Below are 25655 nucleotides of genomic sequence, written 5' to 3' on the forward strand. Positions count from 1 at the left end.
AGAAGAATCTAGCCCGACCCTCACTCATGGACTTGGTAAGTAGAATTTGATCGAATGTTGCCTACCCGTAAAACGAGCATTTCCCCCCCATAGACTATAATTGGGTTCAAAACCCGTTCGAACAGTCAAACAGTGTGCGGCTGTTCGAATCAGATTTCGAACCCCGAACATTTTAGTGTTCGCTCATCTCTATTATTTACAGTCTATTTCATTGTACCATAGCATTCCAGTCCATTCAACATAGCCTTGTTCTTGGATATCACAGAAGGTCATGTACCATTCACAATAAGTCAGACATCAAAGTGTTGAGTGGTATCCAAAATAAATCAGATAAAACATAACTTTTATTAGCGTTAAGTAAAATAAACTGGACATCCACCATACATCAAGGTAAATTATAGGGACTGACAGTATGATGCAATCACATATACAATGATGGTGTGGCTTCAATGTCATATCTACACCCAGTGGGTATCAACCACTCGGTCATTTTATAAAATGAAATATTCACTGGGCCTTGGGGACCCTATGTGTGATTATCGTTATCTCCTCTTGATCCCACCATCTATTCTGGTTTATCAAAAAATCTCTCATGTATATTTTGTCCTCATTGTGCCTCCTAGTCACAGTATAGTATTGTGTATCCATGACTAGTCTACAACACAAGATGTGGAATAAGATACGCTAGAATTTGTAGGAAGTCTAAGATGATCAAGGTATTTAGCAAGATTGTCTCCCAAACACTCAGTGGTCAAGTATAAACCACCATCAGGGTCCTCCAGGCACAATTCTATCACTGCCCTTTTAAATGACTTCCACCCGATTCTACACTGGCGACATCAAAAGCCAGTAGAGACAACGTCACACAATAGTAACACAAAATGGAGGATCTAGTATACCCAACAAAGGGTGTCCCCTATATCGAAGGCATAAAGGCTAAAGTTATTCTCTACTCCCCCTTCTCAGATAATACAGAAAGGAGGCTAAAAGAGGGGACAGTAACCAATACAGATAGCTAACCTGATACACATACTGTACAGTATCCTGCAATATCATTATAAAATAAGCGAAGTATCATATAAGGAAAGTATTAGCTTTTTAGTGTGCCATGGAACTTAGTAGGATAATTTTACTATTCCCTCTATGGTACTGATATAGATGGGAAAAGTTTAAACGCATTTTTGGCGCACAGCCTTTTTTCGCACCAAAGTCATGCTTTCCTCCTTTTGTGCATTGCTTACCACTTTTTTCTGAAAATGGACAGATACCAAGGTGGGCAAGGGCAGGGGTGCCTTGTCCTGGGAAATGTACTATGACTCACATTAGATACCTGACATGAGATATACTGTATATGTCAGTCAGAAAACAGATTTCCTATATAACTCATGCCAGCATTCTGAGGTGCGTTGTAGTAAATATGCCAGGATAAGGCATCCCTGCCTTGGCATGTCTTGGTATCTGCTAGGGTTGAGGGAGATTGGAGTAAATTTCACAATCGCGATCGGAATTCCGACCCGATCTTTTCCAGTGGGATCGAGATCGGAAGTTATCTCAAGATCGGTTCAACCCTAAAAGTGACTTTTCCCATAGAAAAGCATTGACTAGGGTTGAGGATTGGGATCGGAAAAGATCGGATTCCGATCGGTGATCGAGCAAATTTCACGATCGAGATCGGCTGGAAAATGATCGGAAATTGGATTTTAAAAACGATCTTGAGATCTCAAGATCGGCTCAACCCTAGTATCTGCACATTTTCATAAGATGTCTGGTAATAAAATACTGGTGCATGGAAGTGAGTCTGAATTATTAAGAGGCTAGTCTTAATACATTCTCCAAGGTCCAACACTTAAATGTTTAGGCTTCAATCTGCAAAAACATGATATAGATTTCTAGAGTCCAGGCACCACACAAGAGAAGTGAGGAAAAGCATACAGTATTATTTCTGAGCATATTCCCGCATGGGAATAAACATGTAATGACTGTAATATTATTGTATTTAATTGTTGCATTGTGTCTTCATAAGAGTGTGGTGGCGTAACATTAACAAGATATGACTATGCCGAAATAGGATTTTGTTTTATAGCATTGACCCACCTAGTCAGTAAATTATAACTGCTGTCATTTTCACATCTCTATAAAGATTAATGATGGCTGGGATGGAAACACAAAATACAGCTTGACACGGAGAATACGTAGACCACTGGCTAACTAGATGTCATGGCAGCAGATTTTCTCCTTACGTGAATACCCAATCTGGGTCTGAGCCTCGATTTGTAAATTCTAAATTACATTTCTGTGTTATTAGCACCGGAGTGTGACTTCTTTGACCCTTTTTTGGCAGGAATTCAGAGATCGGAGAGTTCCTTGATAAACTCAGCAACAAACAAGCCATGCCACAGTAAACCTTCATTATTAAATCATTACAGAGCGGCAGGATTAAACCACTTCATTTCACACAAACATACTTTTTTTTTGGCTGGTGGAAAATGAAATATTTAGGAAATCAATGGGTTCTCCTGATTGTTCATATGATACAATGGGTCGTATTTATTAAAATGAATACAATGTTTGGTAGTAGTAGGGGATCTGACAACTTTAATGTATAATTGTAAATTCACAATGGGATATATGACTATAATCCACATAAACTTGTCTATTAAAGTTGTAAAAAGGGATGGTAGGTCAAGTCTTCTATTTCTGTAGTCCCATGCCTTAAGAATAACACTGCACAATTTTTCATAGGAATATTAGATTAATAATAGCCTCGGATATGAAGGCAATTTTTAGTATTGTCACTATATTATTATTTATTAGTCACATTATTATTATTATTATTATTATTATTATTATTATTATTATTTATTAAAAAACTAAGGAATTGCATTGTGTTACACCCAACAACAAGGACTGGTCCATCCCATGGTAAACTATACTAAGATATGAGTCTTCAATAACCACAGTAATCTAAGAAAATAAAGGTTTGGAAATAAAAATCTAATATAAGTGAAAGTCTTTGGATTTTGCAAATTTAAAATAAAGTTACCCCTTTGTCCATATTTTATCTAATATCCATCAAATATAGAGAAAAGGGATAACAAACAGCAGCACCAGGTTCCATAATCCTGGTCTTTCCACATTCTAATACTTTGGAGAGCTAGGTTGGTGCTAACAAGAGCAGTGTGCTATAATCGACTCCACTTAGTGGTATGAGTACATAGAAGAGTCTTATTGCTCTCTTGAGATGCAATCAGTGACATGTATTATGTAGTGAGATTTCTAAGTAATCTGTTTTATTGATACGGTTACATTTGTGGACAATAAATCAACTTTAAATCCTTCTTTCTCGGAAACACTTGCATTTTATTTGGCCCTAAAGAACAACAAGTAGGGATTCTTAACTGTTGGCCTAGGTAATTTGTTTCCCTTTTATACCTAATTGAAAGAGATTTCTGTATATATCTATCTATCTAGAAGAAAGGCAGTCCAGACCGCCAATAACCATATAAAGCATAATAGGAATTATCTTTATTGTAGCAGTAACATCTATCTATCTATCTATCTATCTATCTATCTATCTATCTATCCATCTATCTCCTATCTATCTATCTATCTATCTATCTATCTATCATCTATCCATCCATCCATCCATCCATCCATCCATCCATCCATCCATCCATCTATCTGCCTTTCTATCTGCCTATCTATTTCACAATGAATAAAGTCACTTTATACTTAATATAAGGTTTTGGTGTGAATAAACTTCTATTTTTCTGCATGTTTTTAAGCAAAATAACCTTTCAAATGTGTGCTCGGGAAAGTGGGTTAAATTTCACTTTAAAATAATTCAGACTGTATAAATTGAGATCCCAAGGTGGCAATTATATGAGCAAACACCAAATCATATATATCAAAGGATATTGATTAATTCATAGAAAATAATATGGGAACACAGCACTATTTACAATGGATGATCTCCTCTATTTGCTTTAGGTGTTTTTATACATAATGTCATAATCAAATATCATATGTGAACAAAGACAACTGTAAATTATGCAGGGAATGGATATAATCCATTGACATTATTTTCCATCATAAGGTCATACAGGTAATATTATTTTTTATCCTGGAAAGCAATAATAATAAAGGTTTACCAATGTAAACCATTATTATTATTATTATTATTATTATTATTATTATTATTATTATTATTTATATTATTATATTATTATTTATTTTTTTAAATTTCACTGTATTGAGATTTTTACACTTTTAATTGTACAACCATAGCATGAAATATAGTAATAGAAAAACAAAACAAAACAAAATGGATCAATGTCCAACTTTTTAAAACATTTTAGCGCACTATACAGCAATAAATGCTTTGTAATTTACAACAACATTTACACAGAACATAAAATCATCCTAAATAAGGCGTTAAACTTTCATCATGGGCCAGTTGTGGTGGTCAGGTTTTGTCTATGGTCTAAGCATTGAAACGGGTCCATATTTCAATGCAGTGCATTGTTAAATTGCAGTATTTCTATTACAGCTTGTATAGGCTTTTAGCTGCCCTGGGAGTGAGATAAGCCCCAAATCCACCCGAAAATGCCGGGTCAGTAAATGCCCAGGACAGACCTGGTGGCTATAGTGGCCACTCACCTCCTGAGCAGCGCCATATCTAAACACCCAACATCCACTGTAATAGTATTGAGGAGGCCAGGAAAGGGTTAAGAAAGTGGGGGTCACACTTACCAATCAGGTGACTGAAGGGTCTGTGACACTGTGGATGTAACCTGGTAGTCACAAAGAAGAAGATGCAGTGATTACCTAATCACCTTTTCCTCTTCAATCTGCAGATTGGGGAAGTGCCAGGAGTCACCTTACTGATCCAATATTGATGGCCTATCCCAAGAATAGGTTGTCAGTATCAAAGTCTTGAAAAACCCCTTTAATACTCAGCAATTATTTTGAATTCATGTTTCAGGTCTGGGCATCATGTAACTATGATGTCTCTATAAGCATGTGTCAAGGAAAAATCCTACATGAAACATATTAAGAAAAGAAGATCTAGAATTTTGAGCTAGTAAGAAATATGATATGAACCTCAGAACAGTGCTACAATAAAAGCATCAGATTGTCTTGTTTTCTTGCAATAACTGATATTAACTTAATGTACCTTGTCATTGTACCTACTCCGGCTATAGTGATAAATTGTCAGTCGTACACTAACTCACAGCATTAAGAAATATAGAAAGGTAAGGCATGTCAAGTGGCATTTGTATTTCAAAAGGTGAATGCTGCTTTTTGGTTGTAACATTATGACCTTTGCAAGTTTTTATTCTCCTTTGTAGGTTGTACAATATTCTCTCAAGGTCAGAATGTAAATGTTATGTGTACTGAGGATATCTGACCAGACACAAACAGTACACCACACTTACTGAAAATCCCTTTTCCTTAAAGATATGGTATTCTCCTAAAAATCTACAGTATGATCCGTCCAATTATCATATTGTGTTATGTGTCTTATGACTAGGCTTTCCTTCAATTTTGGACCTGTATCCAAAAGCCCTAACTACAGGAATTCAGAGTTAACCGAGCATTAACCACCAGCCAACCCTTACTCTGATATTAGGCTGCTACTTTGCATCAGATAAACTGGTGTTTGTGCTTTGAGTCATATTTATTATATGTTTTAAGCTAAGGACTCTCATTGCATAAAAGCTGTACATGGTAGAAAGGGGGCATAACAGAACGTGTCAAAATTGCATAGAAATGGTTTAGAAAGGGAATTGGGTGTTTCGTACCCGCAAAACATGTGGTCTTCGACTTTCCAAGTGGGTCACAAGTTCTCTATGGGTATGTTCACATGGTCGCGGAAACCTTTTCCGCCATGTGAACATTCTGCGCATATAGCCGCAACGGGATGCTGATGCAACATCGGCATTCTGTCGCGACATACCGCTCCTGATTAGGCCTGAATGAATGGGCCTATACAGGAATGTGTCTCGAGCCGTGGCAAGATAGCGCATGTTGCTTCTTTTTTCTGCTACTAGCTAGTGGGAAAAAAAAACAAGCGGTTCCCATTGAAGTCAATGGGAGCCATTTTAGCAGGTGGATTCCGCGTCAAAATCCGCTGCCAAAAAACTCTGTGTGAAAATACCCTATATTTTGCAAAGCACAAAAAACAAACTATAAGATCCTATCCAGATGGTACAGAGTTCCCTCTGTCCTTCATGAGATTTACCTCTCCACTTCAGAACGATGTTGGAGATGTAACATCGACAGGGGCACGATGATGCACGTCTGGTGGGGTGTACGCTCCTGCATCGCCTTAGGCAGGATGTCTTTCGCATTATTCAGACAGTTACTGGAATTGATTTGAAAGACAAACCTGCTCCCCTGCTCCTGTCTATCTTCCCTCGTATGTTTAAGATATTAGGTTTTCTGTTGGTAGCACCAAGATCTGGTATCCATAGACTCTAGAAATCCTCTACACCCCTCTATTTGATATTTTGGCTACAGGAGATCTTATACATACACAGCATGGAAAGCCTGCTCACAGAAGTACAACATGACAATAGAGCCCATCAACAAACGTGGCTCCTGTGGAATCATTTGTACTACTCTCCCGAATTCCAGTCTAACTTCCCCTCTGTGTCCTCTTGATTTTCCCATTCCCATACTCCGCCTATTACCTTTCCCTTTTCCCTGATGTGATATTTGGAATTAGAAATAGTGCACTAAATCTTTTATCCACCTTGAGCCGCCTTAATAATTTTGGTTCATCGTTACACAATACATTGTACATTCATAGTTTCCTTACGGGAATAATCTTCTCTTTTTGTGCCTGTGCAGTGGATATATGATGTGCTCTAGTCACGAGTCGTCCTCCTGATTTTTTCTCCTCACAGCATGCAGTCAAGCAAAGACAACGAAGAAAATATATTCTATCTCTATTCCCCTTCTGTCCCATCTCTGCCTCCTCTATGAACTTGAAGGGTTTGTTCCGCACTTATTTTCTATTAACTCCACACTTCACTTGTTCCATTAATGTGAAGAGAAACACAACCATTATTCTCTAAATCAGTGGGTATCCCAGCAATTGGACATCTACCGATCCAGTGCTTACCCTCATCCTGTGGTTAGGGGATAAACGTCTATAGATGAACAAACCCTTTAAATTTACTTTCTATAGACTGAACATTTACAGATAGCGCGCAGGTAGGAAGAGGGAAGCTTCAGGACAACTTACCCTAATAATACATGTTCTAAACACATATTCATCTACAAGGCTATTTTTTGCAAAAAGAGGAACTTTTAGGCTGAAGCCCCACATAGCAAGCCATAGCGAAAAATCTTGGTGGCAGAAAGTTAACAGAAAGTCCCTACAGGAAACATCAATGGATTATTATAGGGAAACTGCTGGCGTTTCCGCACGTATAATTAGCCTTGCTGCAATTTCAAAAATCACATCGGTTTTGTAAATCACAGAATGTCGGCAGCGCATATTTATACGGAAAGTGTGTATGGGAATTGCTAATATCTTATCCACCTTGCTGTGACTGTAAAACTGTAAAAATTTTCCGCTAAGTTTACGCCACGTGAAAACAGAAAACCTGACATTTTAAGTTACTCTTTACTAGAGTTCTATAGTTACATATTGTACAGTAATAAGTTACAAATGTAGAAATTCTTTATGCCATGTTCATTTTTTATATTTTTTGCAATACTATGTCTTACTACAGTAAGAACGATCATACCCAGAAACGATGCTAAGAAAATGTATATAATCATTCTTATGTATGCTTCTTAGCCAGAACAAAGTACAGTGCTATTATAGAGGTGGAGTAGCACAGCAGAATATGAGCCAGCAGGTCAGAGTTCACTATGTACATGGAATGAAAGGAGGTTCTAAATTCCATGGAAATTAATCCTATTCATGCTTCAGCTTCCTGAACTCTATTTCTGTATCTCGTCATTGCCAATAAGTCGGCCTATTGTCAGGAAATAAGAACATTTGTGTTTATATTTGGAGGCTGAATACCTGTAAAATGACAGATATACCAACTGTTAGCATTACCACCATGGCACACTATACTACTAATGTAGCATGCTACAGTGCTCTATGCCATTACCATAGAATATCATTCATAGACTTATTATTAGAACCCTTTCCTATATTAATAGGGTAGAAAATTGCGGTGGAAAAATAACAAATGCTAAGTCCTCTTAGAATGTAATATAGACAATATTCTATAAACTTAACATTTGGTATAGATTCTATAGATCTAACCAATGTAGCAAACCACTATATATATATATATATATATATATATATATATATATATATATATATATAAACAAATTATTGGGGTTATGTTCATAGCTCCATTAAAGGCTTGACAAGAAGCTTCTATTGCAGATTCCATCATAAATAGCAGAAAAATGTAGTGCAAAAGATTCCATCAAAAGCCAAGGGGCTTCGGCGATGGAGGAAACAAATGGAAAGAAAGCCTTAGAGATGGATTTTCTCCCAGTGCCAGTCTCTTCCTACAAGACCAGAAGTATTACTGGGCAAATGCATATTATCTATCCATCTATTTATATTGTGACATGCTCCCTTGTAACATTTTTGCAAGATCTTTAATTCTGGTTGATTTCATAAGCTAGACCAGTTCCCTTCTTTGTCTTTGCTTCATTCAAGTACAAGAAGGCTGACCTAGCTAAGGGAATTTGAATGGCTAATCCTAAATATCTGAAGTCCATTGGTCACTCACCGCTACAGGCACCAGTGTTGCTCTGGCTGTAACTACCTAATTTCTTTCTTGACATTTAATAAAGATGAATGCAGGGAGGTGATAGAGAGAACCATGCAGCTGTAACTATTCAGCTACACAGTTCTCTCTAAGATTATTACCAGTGATGATGTAATCATACGGGCATGTAGATCTTATTGATTTAGGGCTCCGTGCCCTCTGCACTACTACTTGTTAAGAGGGGGTAGTCCACATCACACAATTTTAAAATTCAGAGATCTCAAAATGCAGTAGCATTCAGCCCTACAGTAAGTATATAAATGATAAATTTAACTGCCCACTCTATCTATCTATCTATCTATCTATCTATCTATCTATCTATCTATCTATCTAATCTTACTATGTTACTACAGGACTTAAACTATCAGGATGATAATAAAAGAGTGACCTAAATGCTGCACAGCTTGTAGTCATGAAGGCATCTACAGATAATAGTATCTCGGGCTTCTTTCAGTAAATATAAAGATTATCTTAAATCTACAAGCCAAGCTTAAAATAGATATCATGGACTGTCTTCAATTACATGAAGTCTCTCCAGTGAATAAGTCAATGAGTTGATAACTGTACTTATAATAAAGTGAAGTAAAAACTGTTATAATAATATAATTATCTGTCTGTGTCATAGATCACACTTATGGCAACCTCACAGTCTTACAATACTATCAACTAAGGACATTTGTCTGGATTTAGCACATAGCCTGCCTCTAAGCCACTGTCAGATAGGGAAGACATGGCACAATAATGCACAGAGAGTAGACCCCCCGATGTAACATCCATATGACCTAAAGAAAAAATACAATATTAAACTATACACAAATACTTAAAGGCCACTTTGAGTGGATAAAAAGTACAGCCATTTGCATTACAATTTAGTAACTCCATTTGCCTCATATTAATACCAATTAACCTCATCATGTCCCTCTCAATAACCCCTGTGTGCTTCACATAAGAGTTACTGATATGTGAGGGACATGAAGGTACTAATAAAACATCTTCATTATTGAGGTACTTTATTAGTACCCCATATGTCTCGTATATTAGTAATCCTTATGTGTGAGTAATGTAAGTGATATGATGAGGGTAATTGCTATTAATAGGAGGCACATGGAGTTACTAAAACTAAATGAATAACCCCAAATGTCTGAATTAATATGAATAGTATTCCCAGCTTGTACCTGTTTTTTTTTTTTTTTTACTTTCACTTTGCTGTCAGGACCTCTCTACTTCCGCCTTTCTTCTTTGTAGCAAGGCACACGGGAGGATATACATGACTGTAGCAGGCAGGGTCCCTGTGCTGTATAGTGAGGAGCTCCGCCTCCTTGGCTTTCCTCACCCCTCTCATTGCGTAGCAAGAGAAGGAGAGCATCCCATACCACTGCTATAGCAGACCAGTAAAGGGACACTCCATTTTCATTTTAAGGCCCATTCACACGGAGTAACGTGCCGCGTGACCTGGCCACAAAATCACGGCCGCAAAATAATGCAGCGTTTACGATCCACGCTCCCATTGAAATCAATGGGAGCGTATACGGCCCGCAAAATCTCGCACGGCATATACGTGCCTGGTCATGCGGCACGTTACTCCATGTGAATGGGCCCTAATTCTTGCAGGTCCCATGCTGGCTGCTGTGCCAGCAATATATGCCAATCCCTGGTATAGGGACAGGCTTAGAAATACTAAGTATCTTTCGTACTCCGTAAGGTAATAGTGGTGTTTTGGAGGGTGAAGTAACAGATACTGTCAGGTTTTCTTTAAAGGACAAACTCACTGTTGGTTAAAGCATTTATCTAAGAAGCAAAGTGATTCAAAAATTAGTAGGGTGAGCCAGCTGTATGGTAGATCACGGCTACATGTAAGTATAGCAAGCAAAAAAGCCTGATGGGGTGGACCTCAAATGAGAGGAAGGTGAATGAGGGTACTGGGGGAAGTATCTGAATAGTGCACTGCGGTGATAGAAGTATGCCTAGTCCTGTCTGATATCAAGCCTAGAAGTATGTGAAAGATGTAGGCCAAAATGAGACATAGCTGCGCTTAAGGCACTTGTTCACATCTTTTACTATGGCTTGGCAATTTATGTGTGTCTTTTGATGTTATTTGTTACCCCATTTTTTTCCCTCATGGATATTTATTTTTGTGGTATTCCCTGTATAATGATTTCCAATATCTATGTATAGTGTATATTTTCATTTAATTGCAACTAATACATGAGATATTATTACCTACTTTTTTTTGCCAGTCCACAAACTAGTTGGATTCTTGTATACCCCAAACATGAAAATAGAAAAAATTATTCTTACAAAGTGTGAGAGTAATGTTCATCTCTGGTAGGGCCTTCAACTTTACCACTTATTTACTTTTTGAATTTCTTTATTGAAGGCCAAAGTTTTATCTGTGCCATATTGAGGTGATGGGATGACGGCAGTTTTTGTAAGAAAAGCTTGTTGTGCTCTTAGTATATAAGACAAAGCAGATTCAAAGCTTATTTGTGAAATACCTTTTTTATTTTCTGCAATAAACCACTCTTCCATTTTCTCTGAACATACACATTTAGCGTCTGTCATCTTCATTTATGTGTATTATATGGTGGTTCCATTAGAAAGAAAATGGAACTCTATGACAGTCAGCTTCACTCATAGACCTCTCAGTGTGAAGCTAATGGAAGGTGAAGGGGCACAGCATTTACTAGAGCACCAGGCCGCTTCATGCTAGTGATCACAGGCCTCTTGATTCACATGGACCCTCTTATCCCTGCTGGAAAAACCTTCACAAATGACATGTCAAGAGATATTCAACAGTGAACTTAACCTTTAACAATGTTTCCAATATATGCTACAAAGTTAGTAGAATTCTACAAGTCAGATACTTAAAGATAGAGATGCATCACATTTTTTTTAATTTATAGATGGAAAGGTAGTAATGTTAAGATGAGATATAGATAGATAGATAGATAGATAGATAGATAGATAGATAGATAGATAGATAGATAGATAGATAATGTCTATAATTGAGTAGCTTGAGAGTACATTTATATATTATATATGGCCACACCATGAGTTTTTCTACGGTTTGTGAATTTAAATGTGCAAGTTAGATACAAGTACAAGACTTCAATGAATTAGATGTAAAGACTTATCCTTGTTATGTGATGTCTGGTCTACATGGTTTATTCCTTTGTACTGTCACTACCCTGAATCTAGTTTCTATGCATTTTATTAGAACATTTCTGTTTACAGTTTTTGTTGTCTTCTTCTCATATTAGTTATCTTCTCCTATTCGTATTACTGTACATATGTCTGCCTCAGGGAGAGATAAGGATGATTTTCTGTTAATTTTCAACCATTATTAATTGAGCTTTGATGTGTATAGTGGCTGATGTACCAGTTCTTTTTGTACGTGAAGCTTCTTGGCTTCTCTTTTTGTGCCCAGTAGAATCTCTGGCTTACAGAAGTTTTTAAAATAGGATTTGAAACATAGTTACAGTGGAATATGAATCAGCAGGTGATCTGGAACTTGAAATACATCTTCGGAAGTGAAACTGCACAAATTGGATATGTCTTGGCTTCCTTACATTAAAGTGTCTCTTCTGCAGAGTATATTTTGAGCATAAGATGAATAGCCACATTTTGCTATATTTTTATTATGCAGAGCTATGTTTTGTATACTCAAATGTAACCAATGTCTGGAAAAGAAATTGAAATCAATAAAGTGCAGAAGTCAGTGCAAAGTACACAAACTAAATTGCATTGGATAAGAGCAGAATAAAAATAGGTGGTAGAAAATGCAGAGGAGCAGTAACCTAGTAATGTATAGTACATAACACTAAAGCTGTTATATGAGTAAATTGCTTTCAGTAAGTAATGGTTTCCAAGCCAACCATGATTCTTCACTCAATGGAGTAGAAAGACTTGCCAAGAAAAAAATAGTGTAGAGTCTATATAAAAGAAAAAAAAATACTCTTTTTGGTCTAATTATAAAAGAGAAATTCTCAATTTCTTCATAATCTGTTATGAAAAACACAAAAAGGAAATTGAAAACAAAAAAATCTAATTGATATTATTAAATAATTTTTACTATATTGTAATTTCTCATTAAAATATCTAGTGGATTGCAATTTTCAATAGATGATAGATTTGTCTGTTCATACATTTTCTTAAAATTCTAACAATATTACAAAAATGTTTTTATCGTTGTATTTATGATGATTTGCCATAGGTAGGGTTGAGCCGATCTTGAGATTTTAGGATCGTTTTTAAAATCCAATTTTCAATCATTTTCCAGCCGATTCCAATCGTCAAATTTGCTCGATCGATGATCAGGAGCCGATCTCAACCCTAGTTACTTTATGTTTATGGAGTAGGGTTGAGCTGATCTTGAGATTTCAGAATCGTTTTTAAAATATGATTTTTGATCATTTTCCAGCCGATCCCGATCATGAAATTTGCTCGATCGCCGATCGGGATCCGATCTTTCCCGATCCCAATCGCTTAACCCTAGCCATAGAGACACCTGAAACTAGAGCATCAACACCTCAGATGGACAGTTGGTATATATGTGACCAATCCTGAGCTGAGACAGATTAAAGTTTATTGAATTTTATGGGACCCGAATCCAACTTGTAAGACCCAGACCCTATCACAATCACTTATAAGAAGGGTGGCAGTGGATGTGGCGGCCTTATGTATTTAGGTGAATGGCAGAGACAGCTGGGCCATCAACTTCTTTAAACTTATAAAAAGGAAACACACCTTTAAAAATAAAATGCAATGCAAGCTTAAGAATGGCAAGTGCTTATTTCTTACGCTAGGTTCACACCTGCGTTTGGGGTCTCCGTTCTATGGTTTCCGTCTTCTACATGCCAGAAGACGGAAACCATAGACCGGGTCCGGCCGTGAGCGGCGGTGAGCGTTTTAGGCTCTCCGCCGCGAAACCGGATTTTTTTTATCCGGACACAGAGTACTGCATGTCCGACTCTGTGTCCGGATTATAAAACCCGGTTTCGCGGCGGAGAGCGCAAAATGCTCACTGCCGCTCACAGCCGGATAGCTTTCTCACCCATTCAAATGAATGGGTGAGAGAGACTCCTGCAGGTTTCCGTATCCTGCCTGTGTTTTAGGCAGGAAACGGAAACCTAAGTACGGAGTGCCGGGCCGCAGATGTGAACGAGCCCTTAGCTGTCAAGTTAAAAAGTGTTACATCTGTATGATGGGGCAGGAAGTGAAAACCTTCATAACAACAAGTTCTCCTAATGTGGCTCTCATTTATAGAGCAAACATGGTAAAACTAACCTGGACAGGAGGTGAGTTTAGGCAACTGAGACTTTAAAAATAGTAGTGGATCCAATAGAATTGGAATGGTATGGGATTGGTGAGTAAACATTATCTCACTCAGTAACACTTTTACGTTACCAAAATGTAGGTCTGCTTTTCATGACCGTACATTCATATTCTATGCATAGGTAACAAGTCGTCTCTTCATCTCCCATCATATTGGCTGGACATGTTCACATATGTGTATCACTAATTTTACAAATGCAACATAAAGATATATGCTATCTTTCTCATTTTTGACCATATGTATCTACTCTGACTGTGTCTGTGTGGGGGGTTGACTTGGTGTGAATTTTAAGGCTTTTTATTAGCATCACGTGATTTTTTTTTTTTTTTAATGGTTTGATGAAAAAAAAACACATTCTCAATCCTTCTTGAGAACAGATAAGTGTGGACATATTCGTAAATAGACATTTTATAAAGTTACCTTTAGACAATGCCTTCTTTTTCATGAGTTCCACAAAAATCAAGCGACATCTTACTGCTGGGACCTACAACAATCTCCTATAATCTTTGGATGAATTTCACAGCCAATGTTACATTCCCCTGCCATGCCACCACAGGGGAAATGAATCATTATTGTGCAGGGTCCATCTCAGATGGTTTTCGTAGCTTCTTTCTATTTTGGCAAATTTGTGAAGATCCTGGATGAGAGATTCTTGATCTTTCTGTTTTATACTTGCTATACTTCTTCTTCTTATATCTTTGTTGGTTTTTCTTTATTATGTTATTATATTTTTACAGAATTTTACATTGGAATTTTTTTCACCGATGTTCAGAAAACATAATTTCTGACATCTACTTTATATGACATCTACTTTATTTACACTGATCTGATCTGAAACAAATTATTGTGACAGAAAGGTGTAAAAGAATTACAATTATTTGGCAATATATTCTGTGTCAGCCAACACATTCTAGAAATCGGTCTAATGCTGACAATATTTGCATAAAGTGATGAGAATCCCGGGTGTCAAAAGAATTATAATCCGCATTAGATACTACATCTGTTTTGTCAATGTATCAGTATATAGTTATAAGGAGATTAATAAGTTAATATTCAGTTCCACAAAGATCTTAACTGTTTGTCTTCTTTCTTGCAGCAGATGGATGTACAGACTGGTCGGTGGATTACAAGAAATATCAGGTTTTGGTTGGTGAACCTGTTCGAATAAAATGTGCACTATTTTATGGATACATTAGAGCAAACTACACATTAGCACAGAGCGCTGGACTCAGCTTGATGTGGTATAAAAGTACTGGGCCTGGAGATTTTGAAGAGCCGATTGCTTTTGATGGAATAAGGATGAGCAAAGAAGAAGATGCTATTTGGTTTCGGCCAACTGTGACAGAAGACAGTGGTCTTTATGCATGCGTCATAAGGTAAGCATTGACATGCATGATATCATTGAAGAGACGTGAGCCTATATATAGAGAGATGTGTCCTATATCATACATTGTCATGTTATCATGACTGTATATATCCTATTTTGCATTTTATGGCGTCGGTTAACACCTGAAGAATATGGGTGTGTAAAAAGAAAGCAAGGATAAATGCTACTTACTGAACCTCATCGACTTACAGATGTCTCCTTTCTTACCCTTCGTCTGGACATGTCATATAAATGTATTATGGCAATATGCTGTCAAGTCATATGAAGTCATGCTCTCTATTTTATATTTGCTTATGTGTAGCAATCCAATCATTGTGTTGAGAAATGGAGCCTTTTATTGTATTACATTTCTTTCATTAAAAGTTGGAATCCTTAAACAAATTAGAGAAGAATTAAGTGTGAACACATAGCTGTTATTAGGATAGCCCATAAATATCTGATTAGTGAGGGACGGACATCTGGTCCACACTTGAAACAGCTGTTTTGGGGCATGTGTTCACTTCCTATACGCTACAGTCCAGAAACAGATGGCTCTGGAAGCAGATAGCTTGTTACGCCAAAAGTGAAATATTGTTCTCCCCAATCAGATATTTATAGCTATCATAAGGACAGGCCATAAAAAATGGTCCTGGGCAACCCCTCTATGTATAGAGTTTAAGCAAACTTTAACTTGACATTCTTCTGTTGTAGATAGAATCCCCTAACTCTTGCCCAGCTCTGCCCACATTGCTTGAGTGACATCTTTCACTTTGTCACGCTTATTATCTAAAGAGAGAGGCTTCTGCAGGAGAAGAATTGCCCCTGAAAAACCTTTTCAGCTATTTTGCATATGAATAAAACACAGATTTTTTTTTCTGAATAAGAAAGACATATTGGGAAAGTCTAGAAGCTGCTGTACAACGAACTGTGATTAATATAATACAGATTTTCCTGTTGACAGACTCCCTTTAAAGATTTTTTTCCCTATACATACCCTTTATGCTGCCTTGCTAGCAGAAAAAAAAAGAAGCGACATGACCTTTCTTCAGGCGGAAGCCGTGGCGCACTGAGCCCCAACTTCCGCCTAGCGGCAGCACCCTCCGTTGTCGGCTGATTCATTTGAGGCGGCTACAGAGGGGAAAGTCGCAACAGCGATGGTTGTGGCAGGTGGGTTTTGACCCGAGAGTGACGCGGCTCCCGCCTCACTCTCTGTGTCAAAATCCGCCCCCACTGCTCCCATGTGAACGAGTCCTAAGGGCCATTTTGTGTCTAATAAACGAATAAATCTAAAGGTTAGAGTTGAAGTGAAGTCCCTAAAAACTTAGCTTGCAGCCCAATGGAGTATGTGAAATTGTAAAATTAACCAATCTGCTGTGAAATTCTGTTCTTAATGGGGGCTCAACAAGAGCGAAGCCCCTCATCGATGTTTATCAGGAGGTCTTTTTTTAAAGACACAATTGTTTAGTGAATGATTATTCCACATTTCGGCTTATGGTGTCCATTATACAATATTATATGTATCTGCATCTTTACTCTTTTATTCCCAGAATCTCTAAGTGAAGACATCTCACTTTGGACTTGGGAAATATTTGTTACTGGAAAGTATAATATACATTAGTGCTAAAGGGCTGTTATGTTATGAAGCTTTACCTTTGCAAAGCTTTGCTACAGTGTAACATTTTACCAGAATGTTATATATAGTAAAAGATGAAAGAACAATCCCTATATAGGTATCTACTCTATAATTCAATGCTTGATATATAAAAATGGAATTGAAACATGGCTAGGGACAGTATACGTATTTGCCACCCCTAACACCCTCCTGTAGATGGTATGGGGAGGGGGAGATCTTGTCCTTCTTCAGTAGTCAATAGGGTAAAGAGTAGCTACCAGAGATGCTTTGATGCAGCTCTGGTTTTGTTCTTCCATGAAGGAACAAAGCTATAGGTAGGCACAAGAGAAACAGCATTACACCATATACAGATGTGATGGAGCTGAGTTCTCTCTTTGAAAACACATTTTGATATGTTTAGTTTTACCTAAGACGTGCAAGTACACTTGTGAGTTTCATCATAATTCCCAGATTATGCAGTCAGTGAGTTAAATCTGAGGGTTGTCTTATTGTACGAGGTCATCGAACAGGCATTTTTGTGCAATATGATGACCATGTGTCTTGTTCGGGCCAGTAAATCATATTCCGGGCCTGTCTGCTTATGAACTTACATCCAAAGAATGTTGTTCTTAATTAAACAACTTGCCATAGTCTTGAGTTATTCTGTTTTATAGAGGATGCAAAGTAAAGACAATCTATGTCTTCCATTATCTCCTATTGACGATACAGTATTTACAATTAATTACTGTATAGATCTCGGTCCGTACCGCGCCATATTTTCTGTGCTGTATAATAAATCACCACTGGCAGTTTTATTGCTATCCCATTCTTATAAACAAAGACAATGTAAGTGGCCTAACTTTAAATACCTTATTTTAGGTCTCTTTGGTGGTAGTTTTGACCTCCTGGTCATGGTCACAATTCATCTAAAACAGATGGGGTCTTTTTAAATAAGCACTAGAGGCCTGAGGTCAGCATTAAGGTCATCTCTGACTGAAGCTTCCCAGGTGTTTTAGTAGTAAAGACTCCTTATAGATCAGTTTAATAACAGAAGGATTTATGATTCCTTCAGAAAAGGCCGTAAACTGTATTGTAATGCTTAGGCTAAGATCTCGCTGAATATGCAGTAAAGGAATGGGTAACAAGATTATATATATATATATATATATATATATATATATATATATATATATATATATATAATCTCATCTGTTAGCTGTAGAGTAAGGAGAGTAGGCAAGAGTAGGTTTGTGGTGGATAAGGAATATATGAAATTATAGGAACTGTTTCATCCATGGATGAAAGGACAACCCTGCTGTGAACCATTGATGTACAGTGACTTGTCCATTATGTGTTTCCCATACCAACTTACCCTAATTGGGATAAGAGGACAATTTGCACCAATAATAATATACTATTTCCTCTTTATCAATCCTTTCAGTGTTTCTATGTTTCCTTTTTCATTAGAAATGCCAATTATGATCAAATTATCATCAATTACCAGAATTTCTGGGCTATTTTTAAACAGGACCTTATAGATGTTTGATAACTTTTCTAATGAAAGAAAGTTGTGCATGCAGGACATTAGAGTAAAGGAGAATAACCACAGTTGAGGGGATTCGTCTGCATTAGTAATTCTATTACGTATGTGTTGCTGTCATCCTACTATGGCAGAATTAAATGACAGTAGTGCGAACCCAACCTAATATTTACAGGATAGTGATAGCAAATATTCCAGACATAAGGTTTTTTTATCAGTAAAAACATCACTAGAAAATATCATCCTCAACTCACAGGAATCAACTACCCATCATACGCATAGGAATTTACGTACTATTTACACCCAGCACCTCTCAGACACTCTACAGTCCTGACTGTACTCCATCTCTTCACTCCCCTGTTCCAAACTGGGCACCAGTCTCTATAATAAACCTGGAGAAAATAGCATACATCTGCAGACTTCCTCCACTTCAAGTTTATGCTGAAGGCCTTTAGCTCTTCCCTTTACCTCGCCAAACAATCCTATTTCATAAGCCTGTACATTTCTTCTCCCTACTGCAACCCTAAAAGACTTTTTGAAACTTTTCACTCCTTACTCACTCCCAAGGTGCAGGCGCCATTCACAGACCTTAGTGCAGATGACCTGGCCACTTATTTCCATGACATAATTGATAAGATTCGTCAGGAAATAGCTTCCTAATATCCAGGTGGTATTCATCCCCTCACCTATCGCACTTCATCCTGTTCATTCTCATCTTTCGAACCAGTTACTGAAGAGGAAGTCTCCTGGCTCCTTTCTTCTCACCCTACTACATGCAGTAGTGACCATTTCCCCTCACACCTTCTCCATTCTCTGTAGCCTGCCATGACTACTTATCTTACTAAAATATTTAACCTCTCTCTCTCTTCTGGAATTTTTCCCTCCTCTTTCAAACATGCTGTCATAACCCCACTACTGAAGAAATCATCCTTTCACGCATCCTGTGCTACTAACTATCACATCTCTAACTTCCCCTTCATCTCCAAAATCTTGGAATGCTTGATTTATTCTTGTTATCTATCTGCTCTCTTATTGACCCCTTACAATCTGGCTTCCACACTCTGCACTCTACTGAAACGGCCCTCACAAGTCTCCAATGATCTCATGATGGCAAATTCAATGGTGACTTCTCTATTTTTATTCTTCTGGATCTCTAAGCAGCATTTGACACTGTTGACCATCAACTTCTCCTCACTATGCTCTGCTCTGTCAGCCTCACAGACATCACGCTCTCCTGTTTCTTCGCTCTCTCTACTGCCCCTATTGGACAACCATCACCAGATTTGGCTTCCTGTACCATATTTATGCTGACACCCAACTATGTAACTCATCCTGTGACATCACCCTGACACTAATATAGAACACTAGTGACTGTCTCTCAGCTGTCTCAAATATCATATCTTCTTTTTATCTGGAATTAAATCTCTCAAAGACTGAACTACTGTTGTTTCTACCATCTAACAGACAAAACCTTGATATTTCCATTTCAGTCTCCAGCCTTAACCATAACTCCCAAGCAGTATGCCCGCTGCCTTGGCGTTATGATTGACTCAGACCTTTTCTTCACCCCCCCCCCTAATCCAATCACTTGCATGCTCATATCATCTCTAACTCAAAAACATCTGCAGAATCCACTCTTTCCTTTCCACAAATACATTAAAGACTTTTATTTTTGCACTAATTCACTCTTGTCTTGACTACTGTAACTCCTTACTAATCGGTCTTCCTCTTACTAAACTCTCCCCTCTACAGTCTATTCTGAACGCAGCGGCCTGGCTCATCTATCAGTCTAGACGCTACAGCGATGTCTCCGGTCTGTGTCAATTGTTACATTGGCTACCTATTCACTACAGAATACAACATAAACTTATCACCCTCCTCCATCATTTCTGTCTGTCTATCACCCAAATCGTGCTCTCCGTTCACTCAATGGCTTAAGACTAACATTTTCTATGATCAGAACCTCTCACTTCTGTCTCCAAGACTTCTCACAAGTTGCACCACTTCTCTGGAATGCCCTATAGGACTGGTGGTGGTGTTACTGCTTTGTTAGAACAAAGTGACAGGAGGTGCTGTGTGACAGCTCCACTTTCAAGGCCAAAGAAGCATCACTGTCCCTTTGTTATAACATTCTGAAGGGGTCATGTAAATCAGACACCTTGTATCGGATATTGAGGACATCTATTTCATGACATATTGACAAAAAAATGTATCAAAAGACTTTATAATAGGAAATAGAAGTTTAGAAAAGAGCTGAAAAACATGAGCGATGGCAACTTGACTTTAGAGATTGGAAACGAGTGCAAAATGTGTCACAGTGCTAAACCACACAGTAGGATTGAGTACAGATTGCTGCATTATACATGCAGTACAGAGATCTTTTTACACTTAGACCTACAGAAAGCATGCTTTATATCTAGAGAAAATGTTTCATCATCATAATAGTTGGGGATTCTTTACTGTAAGAGCCGTGATACTCTGAAACTCCCTGCTTATGTATTTTCCATGAAAAATATTTGACATTTTTATTTTATTTAATAATTATTTTATGGTCATACATGGTGTTGGAAAGGGTTAAACTTTAAGACTTTATGGGTCTGTGTCTTTGTTTCAGCTTTATCAAATGTGACAATATGGCTTTTTATGGTTCTCATTTTTAATATACTGTACATATAGATGGAGGGCAGGAACCACATAGAAGGAAAATACTGTACTGTGGAAACATCGGCCGAGCTCACATAGATAAAGCATGGCAAGGACATTTGATAGTCTTTTATATAGCCCCGTAGGAGCCTTTACATATTAATGGGTTTTATGCAATTCACTTCTCCAGGGTCATGCTCTGTACTGTATATGTACATGGAGATCAATATACTTTAGGTGCTGTATCCATTTAGGCTATGCTTAGATGTATAGCTGTGGTATTTCAACACGTGGTATACTATACAGTTTGCCATTCATATTATTTTGCTTTGTGCATTGATAATCTGTTATGATAACTCAATAGTTTTGCCTCCTGTCCTTTGAAGGAATCACATTTTGATGGCATGACCAGCTGTGATGAATAACAAACTGCAGCAATGACTCACTCCCCTCTGCTACAGTGTTCGGAATATGTATACAGTGAGTCTATACAAATGCAGGCCTGTATAGGGCAGCTGTTTGTGGATACAGATAGCAGCCAAAAATGAATGTCCACCATGGTTTGCAATTTTGATTTTTGCAATGAAAAGTAAAAAATCTGCACTGATTAATCTCTTAACATATTTGTTTTTAGTTAAAACATTTTTTTTCTGATAGAAAGCTCCATATCCCCTGTATAGATACACTGTAGATTAAAAAAATATGTTATACACACGTAACCAAGTTTAACATGACTCATAAGCAGTTATATAGATAGTTGGATAAATATTTAACTTGATGTTTCAGTGGTTTTGTATGGCTTTAGTTATATGATATCACAATACAGCAACTTATCAGATTCAAGTTAAAGAAGGCTATATGTACTACTGACAATATAGTATGAAGCAAGCTTATAAGTGACCTCCAGCAATGTCTGTAAGCAGTCAGAACAGTGGGGCAGATTTATGAAGACTGGTGTTGTTATTGCCAGTCTCCATAGCCCCTAAACCGACTCATGTTTAACAAGGTGCATGCTTCATAATAAAAAAGGTGCATCCTCCTCCGGGCCATGTGCCTATAAGGAAAAGGACGCCACTTCACAAGCTGGCGCCCATCTCACACATAATTTTTTACATAAATAATAGAGATGAGCGAGTAGTATTCGATCGAGTAGGTATTCGATCGAATACTACGGTATTTGAAATACTCGTACTCGATCGAATACCACTCGCTATTCGAATGGAAAAATTTGTTGCAGAACCAGCGTTGATTGGCTGAATGCTATACAGTCGGCCAATCAACGCTGGTTCTTCTCCTACCTTTAGAAGTCTTCTCCGTGCTCTGAATTCACTCTGTCAGGCATCGGGCCTGGGCAGAGCCGACTGCGCATGCCCGCGCTAGAAGAAAATGGCCTCTTTAACTGTAAGCGGGGACGCTGCACGGAGAAGCCTTCTCAGAGAATCCAGCCTGCCCCTCACTCGTGGACTTGGTAAGTTCAATTTGATCGAATGTTGCCTACCCCTGAAACGAGCATTTTTCCCCCATAGAGTATAATAGGATTTGATATTCGATTCGAGTAGTCAAATATTAAGGGGCTACTCGAAATGAATATCGAATCGCGAACATTTTACTGTTCGTTCATCTCTAATAAATAACAGTAAATCTGCACTCTCACACTATGTCCTTCTTTTGATAAAGTGGCGATGGTGCCACAAGTATGAAAAAAAAAAGAATAAACACATTTTTGGAAAGAAAATATGATAAAATTCTGATATTATTATTATTATTATTATTATTATTATTATTATTATTATTACTGATCCTAAGATTAGGTCGTCAATATCATGGTACTTTGTGACAGAAAACAACAGTCACTTAGTGTCCTACACTATTTGTGTAGTCATTGCATTTCAATGGTATTTATCACGTTTAAGCAGCCATTAAGTTCCAGAAATACAGTGAATAGAAGACACATATAGGGAAGAAAGATGTCAAGATAGATGCATTTTATCTAATTACCCCCCATTATATCTGTACACAAATAACAACTTCATGCAACAGGCCTCTCTTATCCTTCTGTCCATATTCAATAGACCATGATCTTCTGTAAGCCAGAACTCATTGAGATTTCTTCCCAATTCTAATCCTGTTTTACCTTTCTGTGGATATTAGGATTGTTGAGCGCTCATTATTAATTCATGATCAAGATACTCTTGCTCTGCATATTAAAGCCAGTTGTCTTGAAACTTCTCTCATTAATTTTCCCTGGCTCACTTGCTAACATGTCTTCATCTAATGCTTATCTTGTGCCTGTGCTGAGTGTCTTAAGACAGCCTTCTAGGATCTCTCTTTACATGTTATCTCTGAATGACTTCATTAATTTCCCTGACTCCAAGTATAGTATCAGCTCTATGGACTCATATGCACATCTAATGTAACCCAGTATCTCATGTATGAATTTTTGATATTTACTTCTTAGAATCACTTGCTTTACTAATCTACCGTATAGGTAATAAAATCTTACTTATGAATATTGATGGCATGCAGTGCATAGTAATGTTATTTAATGTTTTATTATGGGATTATGAATAGTAATAGCAATAATACATTGTATTTATATAGTAGCAACATAAATGAGACAAGATGAGACATTATGGACTAATACATCATTACACACTGGGACTGACAGTCCTGCTCACAAGAGCTTACAATCTATAGGTAGAAAGTGTTCCACGAGAGGTAGCAGAGACGACATAGTAGATAGCATTGCTTATACAGTGGAGCAGCTACTAGATTAACATGGTGGCCACATTCAGAATAGATTGTAGAGGGGAGAGTTTAGTGAGGGAAAGAACGATTAGTAAGGAGTTACAGTGGCCAAGTCAAGAGCGGATCAGGGTGACAATAAGCAAGGGAAGAGAAATAGCCTGCAAATGATACTCTCAAAGTGTGGTCTCAGAGATAGGAAGAGAACCAAAAGATAGCATTGAGTCAGGCTAACAGAGCACAGCATACTATGGAGAAAGCGGTGGTCTACTGTGTCAGATGCTGCTGACAGATACAGAAGAAGAAGAAGAGAATAGTCACCATTAGATTTAGCTATCAGTAGATCATTGGAAGCTTTTGTAAAGTACGAGAAAGAAGCTTGGCCAGGGTCCGGAGAGATGTCCCCCGCAGCTTGTAGGATCCAAATATAGACAGAATGTTGTTCAGTGATCTATGTATGCATTTCACTGATCAAATAAATTAAGGGATTAGGGTGTTAAAGAGAGTGAAAAGAGTGTACGAGCTGCACATGGAAGGAACTAATGCATACAAGTGTTCACTGGCAGTATACAGTAGATGTAGGGTAGTTTTGCATGAGAACAATTGCCAAGGTAAAAAGTGCCAATGTAAATCTTGGATACCATTTGTAACAACGTGTTGTTTTGGGTGTAAATTTAGTTGGTATACTTTCATAGTTTACCTGTCTCGTGTCCTATCTACCCGGTTTAAATGTACTTGTGATGATTCCGCACTTTGGGTGATGAATGTTCCTGCATTGAAAATACTTCTCGCGTAAGCTGTGTCTACATTTATTTAAGGAAGTTGGGCTTCATAACTAGGCCTAATTTTGGTTTTTAATTAGAGATGAGCGAACACTGTTTGGATCAGCCGTACCGAACAGCACGCTCTCAAAGAAATGAATGGAAGCACCTGGCACGTACACTTTGCCGGCGGCCGGTCGCCATGCCAGGTGCTTCCATTCATTTCTATGGGAGCGTGCTGTTCGGTACGGCTGATCCGAACAGTGTTTGCTCATCTCTATTGTTAATTAATCTACACACTGTGACACATGAGGAGACAGAAATAAACTAGCACTGGCCGGAAAGTACTATAAGATTACTGAGGATCCAAAGAATGACACGAGTACAGAAAAGAACACATGAAATTGGAAAAATGTAGACTATATGAACCATAATGTAAGAATAAGGCTTGTTGGGATGCTAGAATAGGGTATAATGCAAGTTGAGTGGAAACAGGGATGCATAGCAAGTAGCATTAACTTTTACTGTCTACTATGTACAATACAGATATGTAGATATATATTTCTTTACTTTTTCAGGGTCTTAAAGGGAGTCCTCCACCTACCCCAAGCATATTCCACGGTCACCAACACATTATAGAATACATTTTAGTATTAAACAGAATACCTTTGTTATGTATGTCACTTTTGCAAATTTGTACCTTATGTAGATTAGGCAATTGGTAAGTTTAGGATTATCCTTCAATTTCTGGAACATCACTCTTGCTCCTGGGACACAAGATTTTTTTTTTTTTTAATTCAATTTTTTTTTTTTTTTTTTAATTCAAAAAGAGGACAC

At 37.6% G+C, this 25655-nt stretch overlaps 1 protein-coding gene across 2 annotated transcripts in view; it reads left to right on the plus strand.

Annotated features, from left to right (window-relative positions):
* The window catches only part of IL1RAPL1 (interleukin 1 receptor accessory protein like 1), a 1300731-nt gene that overhangs the window by 587834 nt on the left and 687242 nt on the right, over positions 1 to 25655 (plus strand). For both annotated transcript variants that reach the window (XM_075263837.1, XM_075263838.1), the window contains exon 3: positions 15248 to 15527. In XM_075263837.1, coding sequence (XP_075119938.1) covers positions 15248 to 15527 — 280 coding nt within the window. The remainder of the gene's footprint in view (positions 1 to 15247; positions 15528 to 25655) is intronic.

Source organism: Leptodactylus fuscus, chromosome 2 (assembly GCF_031893055.1).
Source record: "Leptodactylus fuscus isolate aLepFus1 chromosome 2, aLepFus1.hap2, whole genome shotgun sequence".
Taxonomy (NCBI): domain Eukaryota; kingdom Metazoa; phylum Chordata; class Amphibia; order Anura; family Leptodactylidae; genus Leptodactylus; species Leptodactylus fuscus.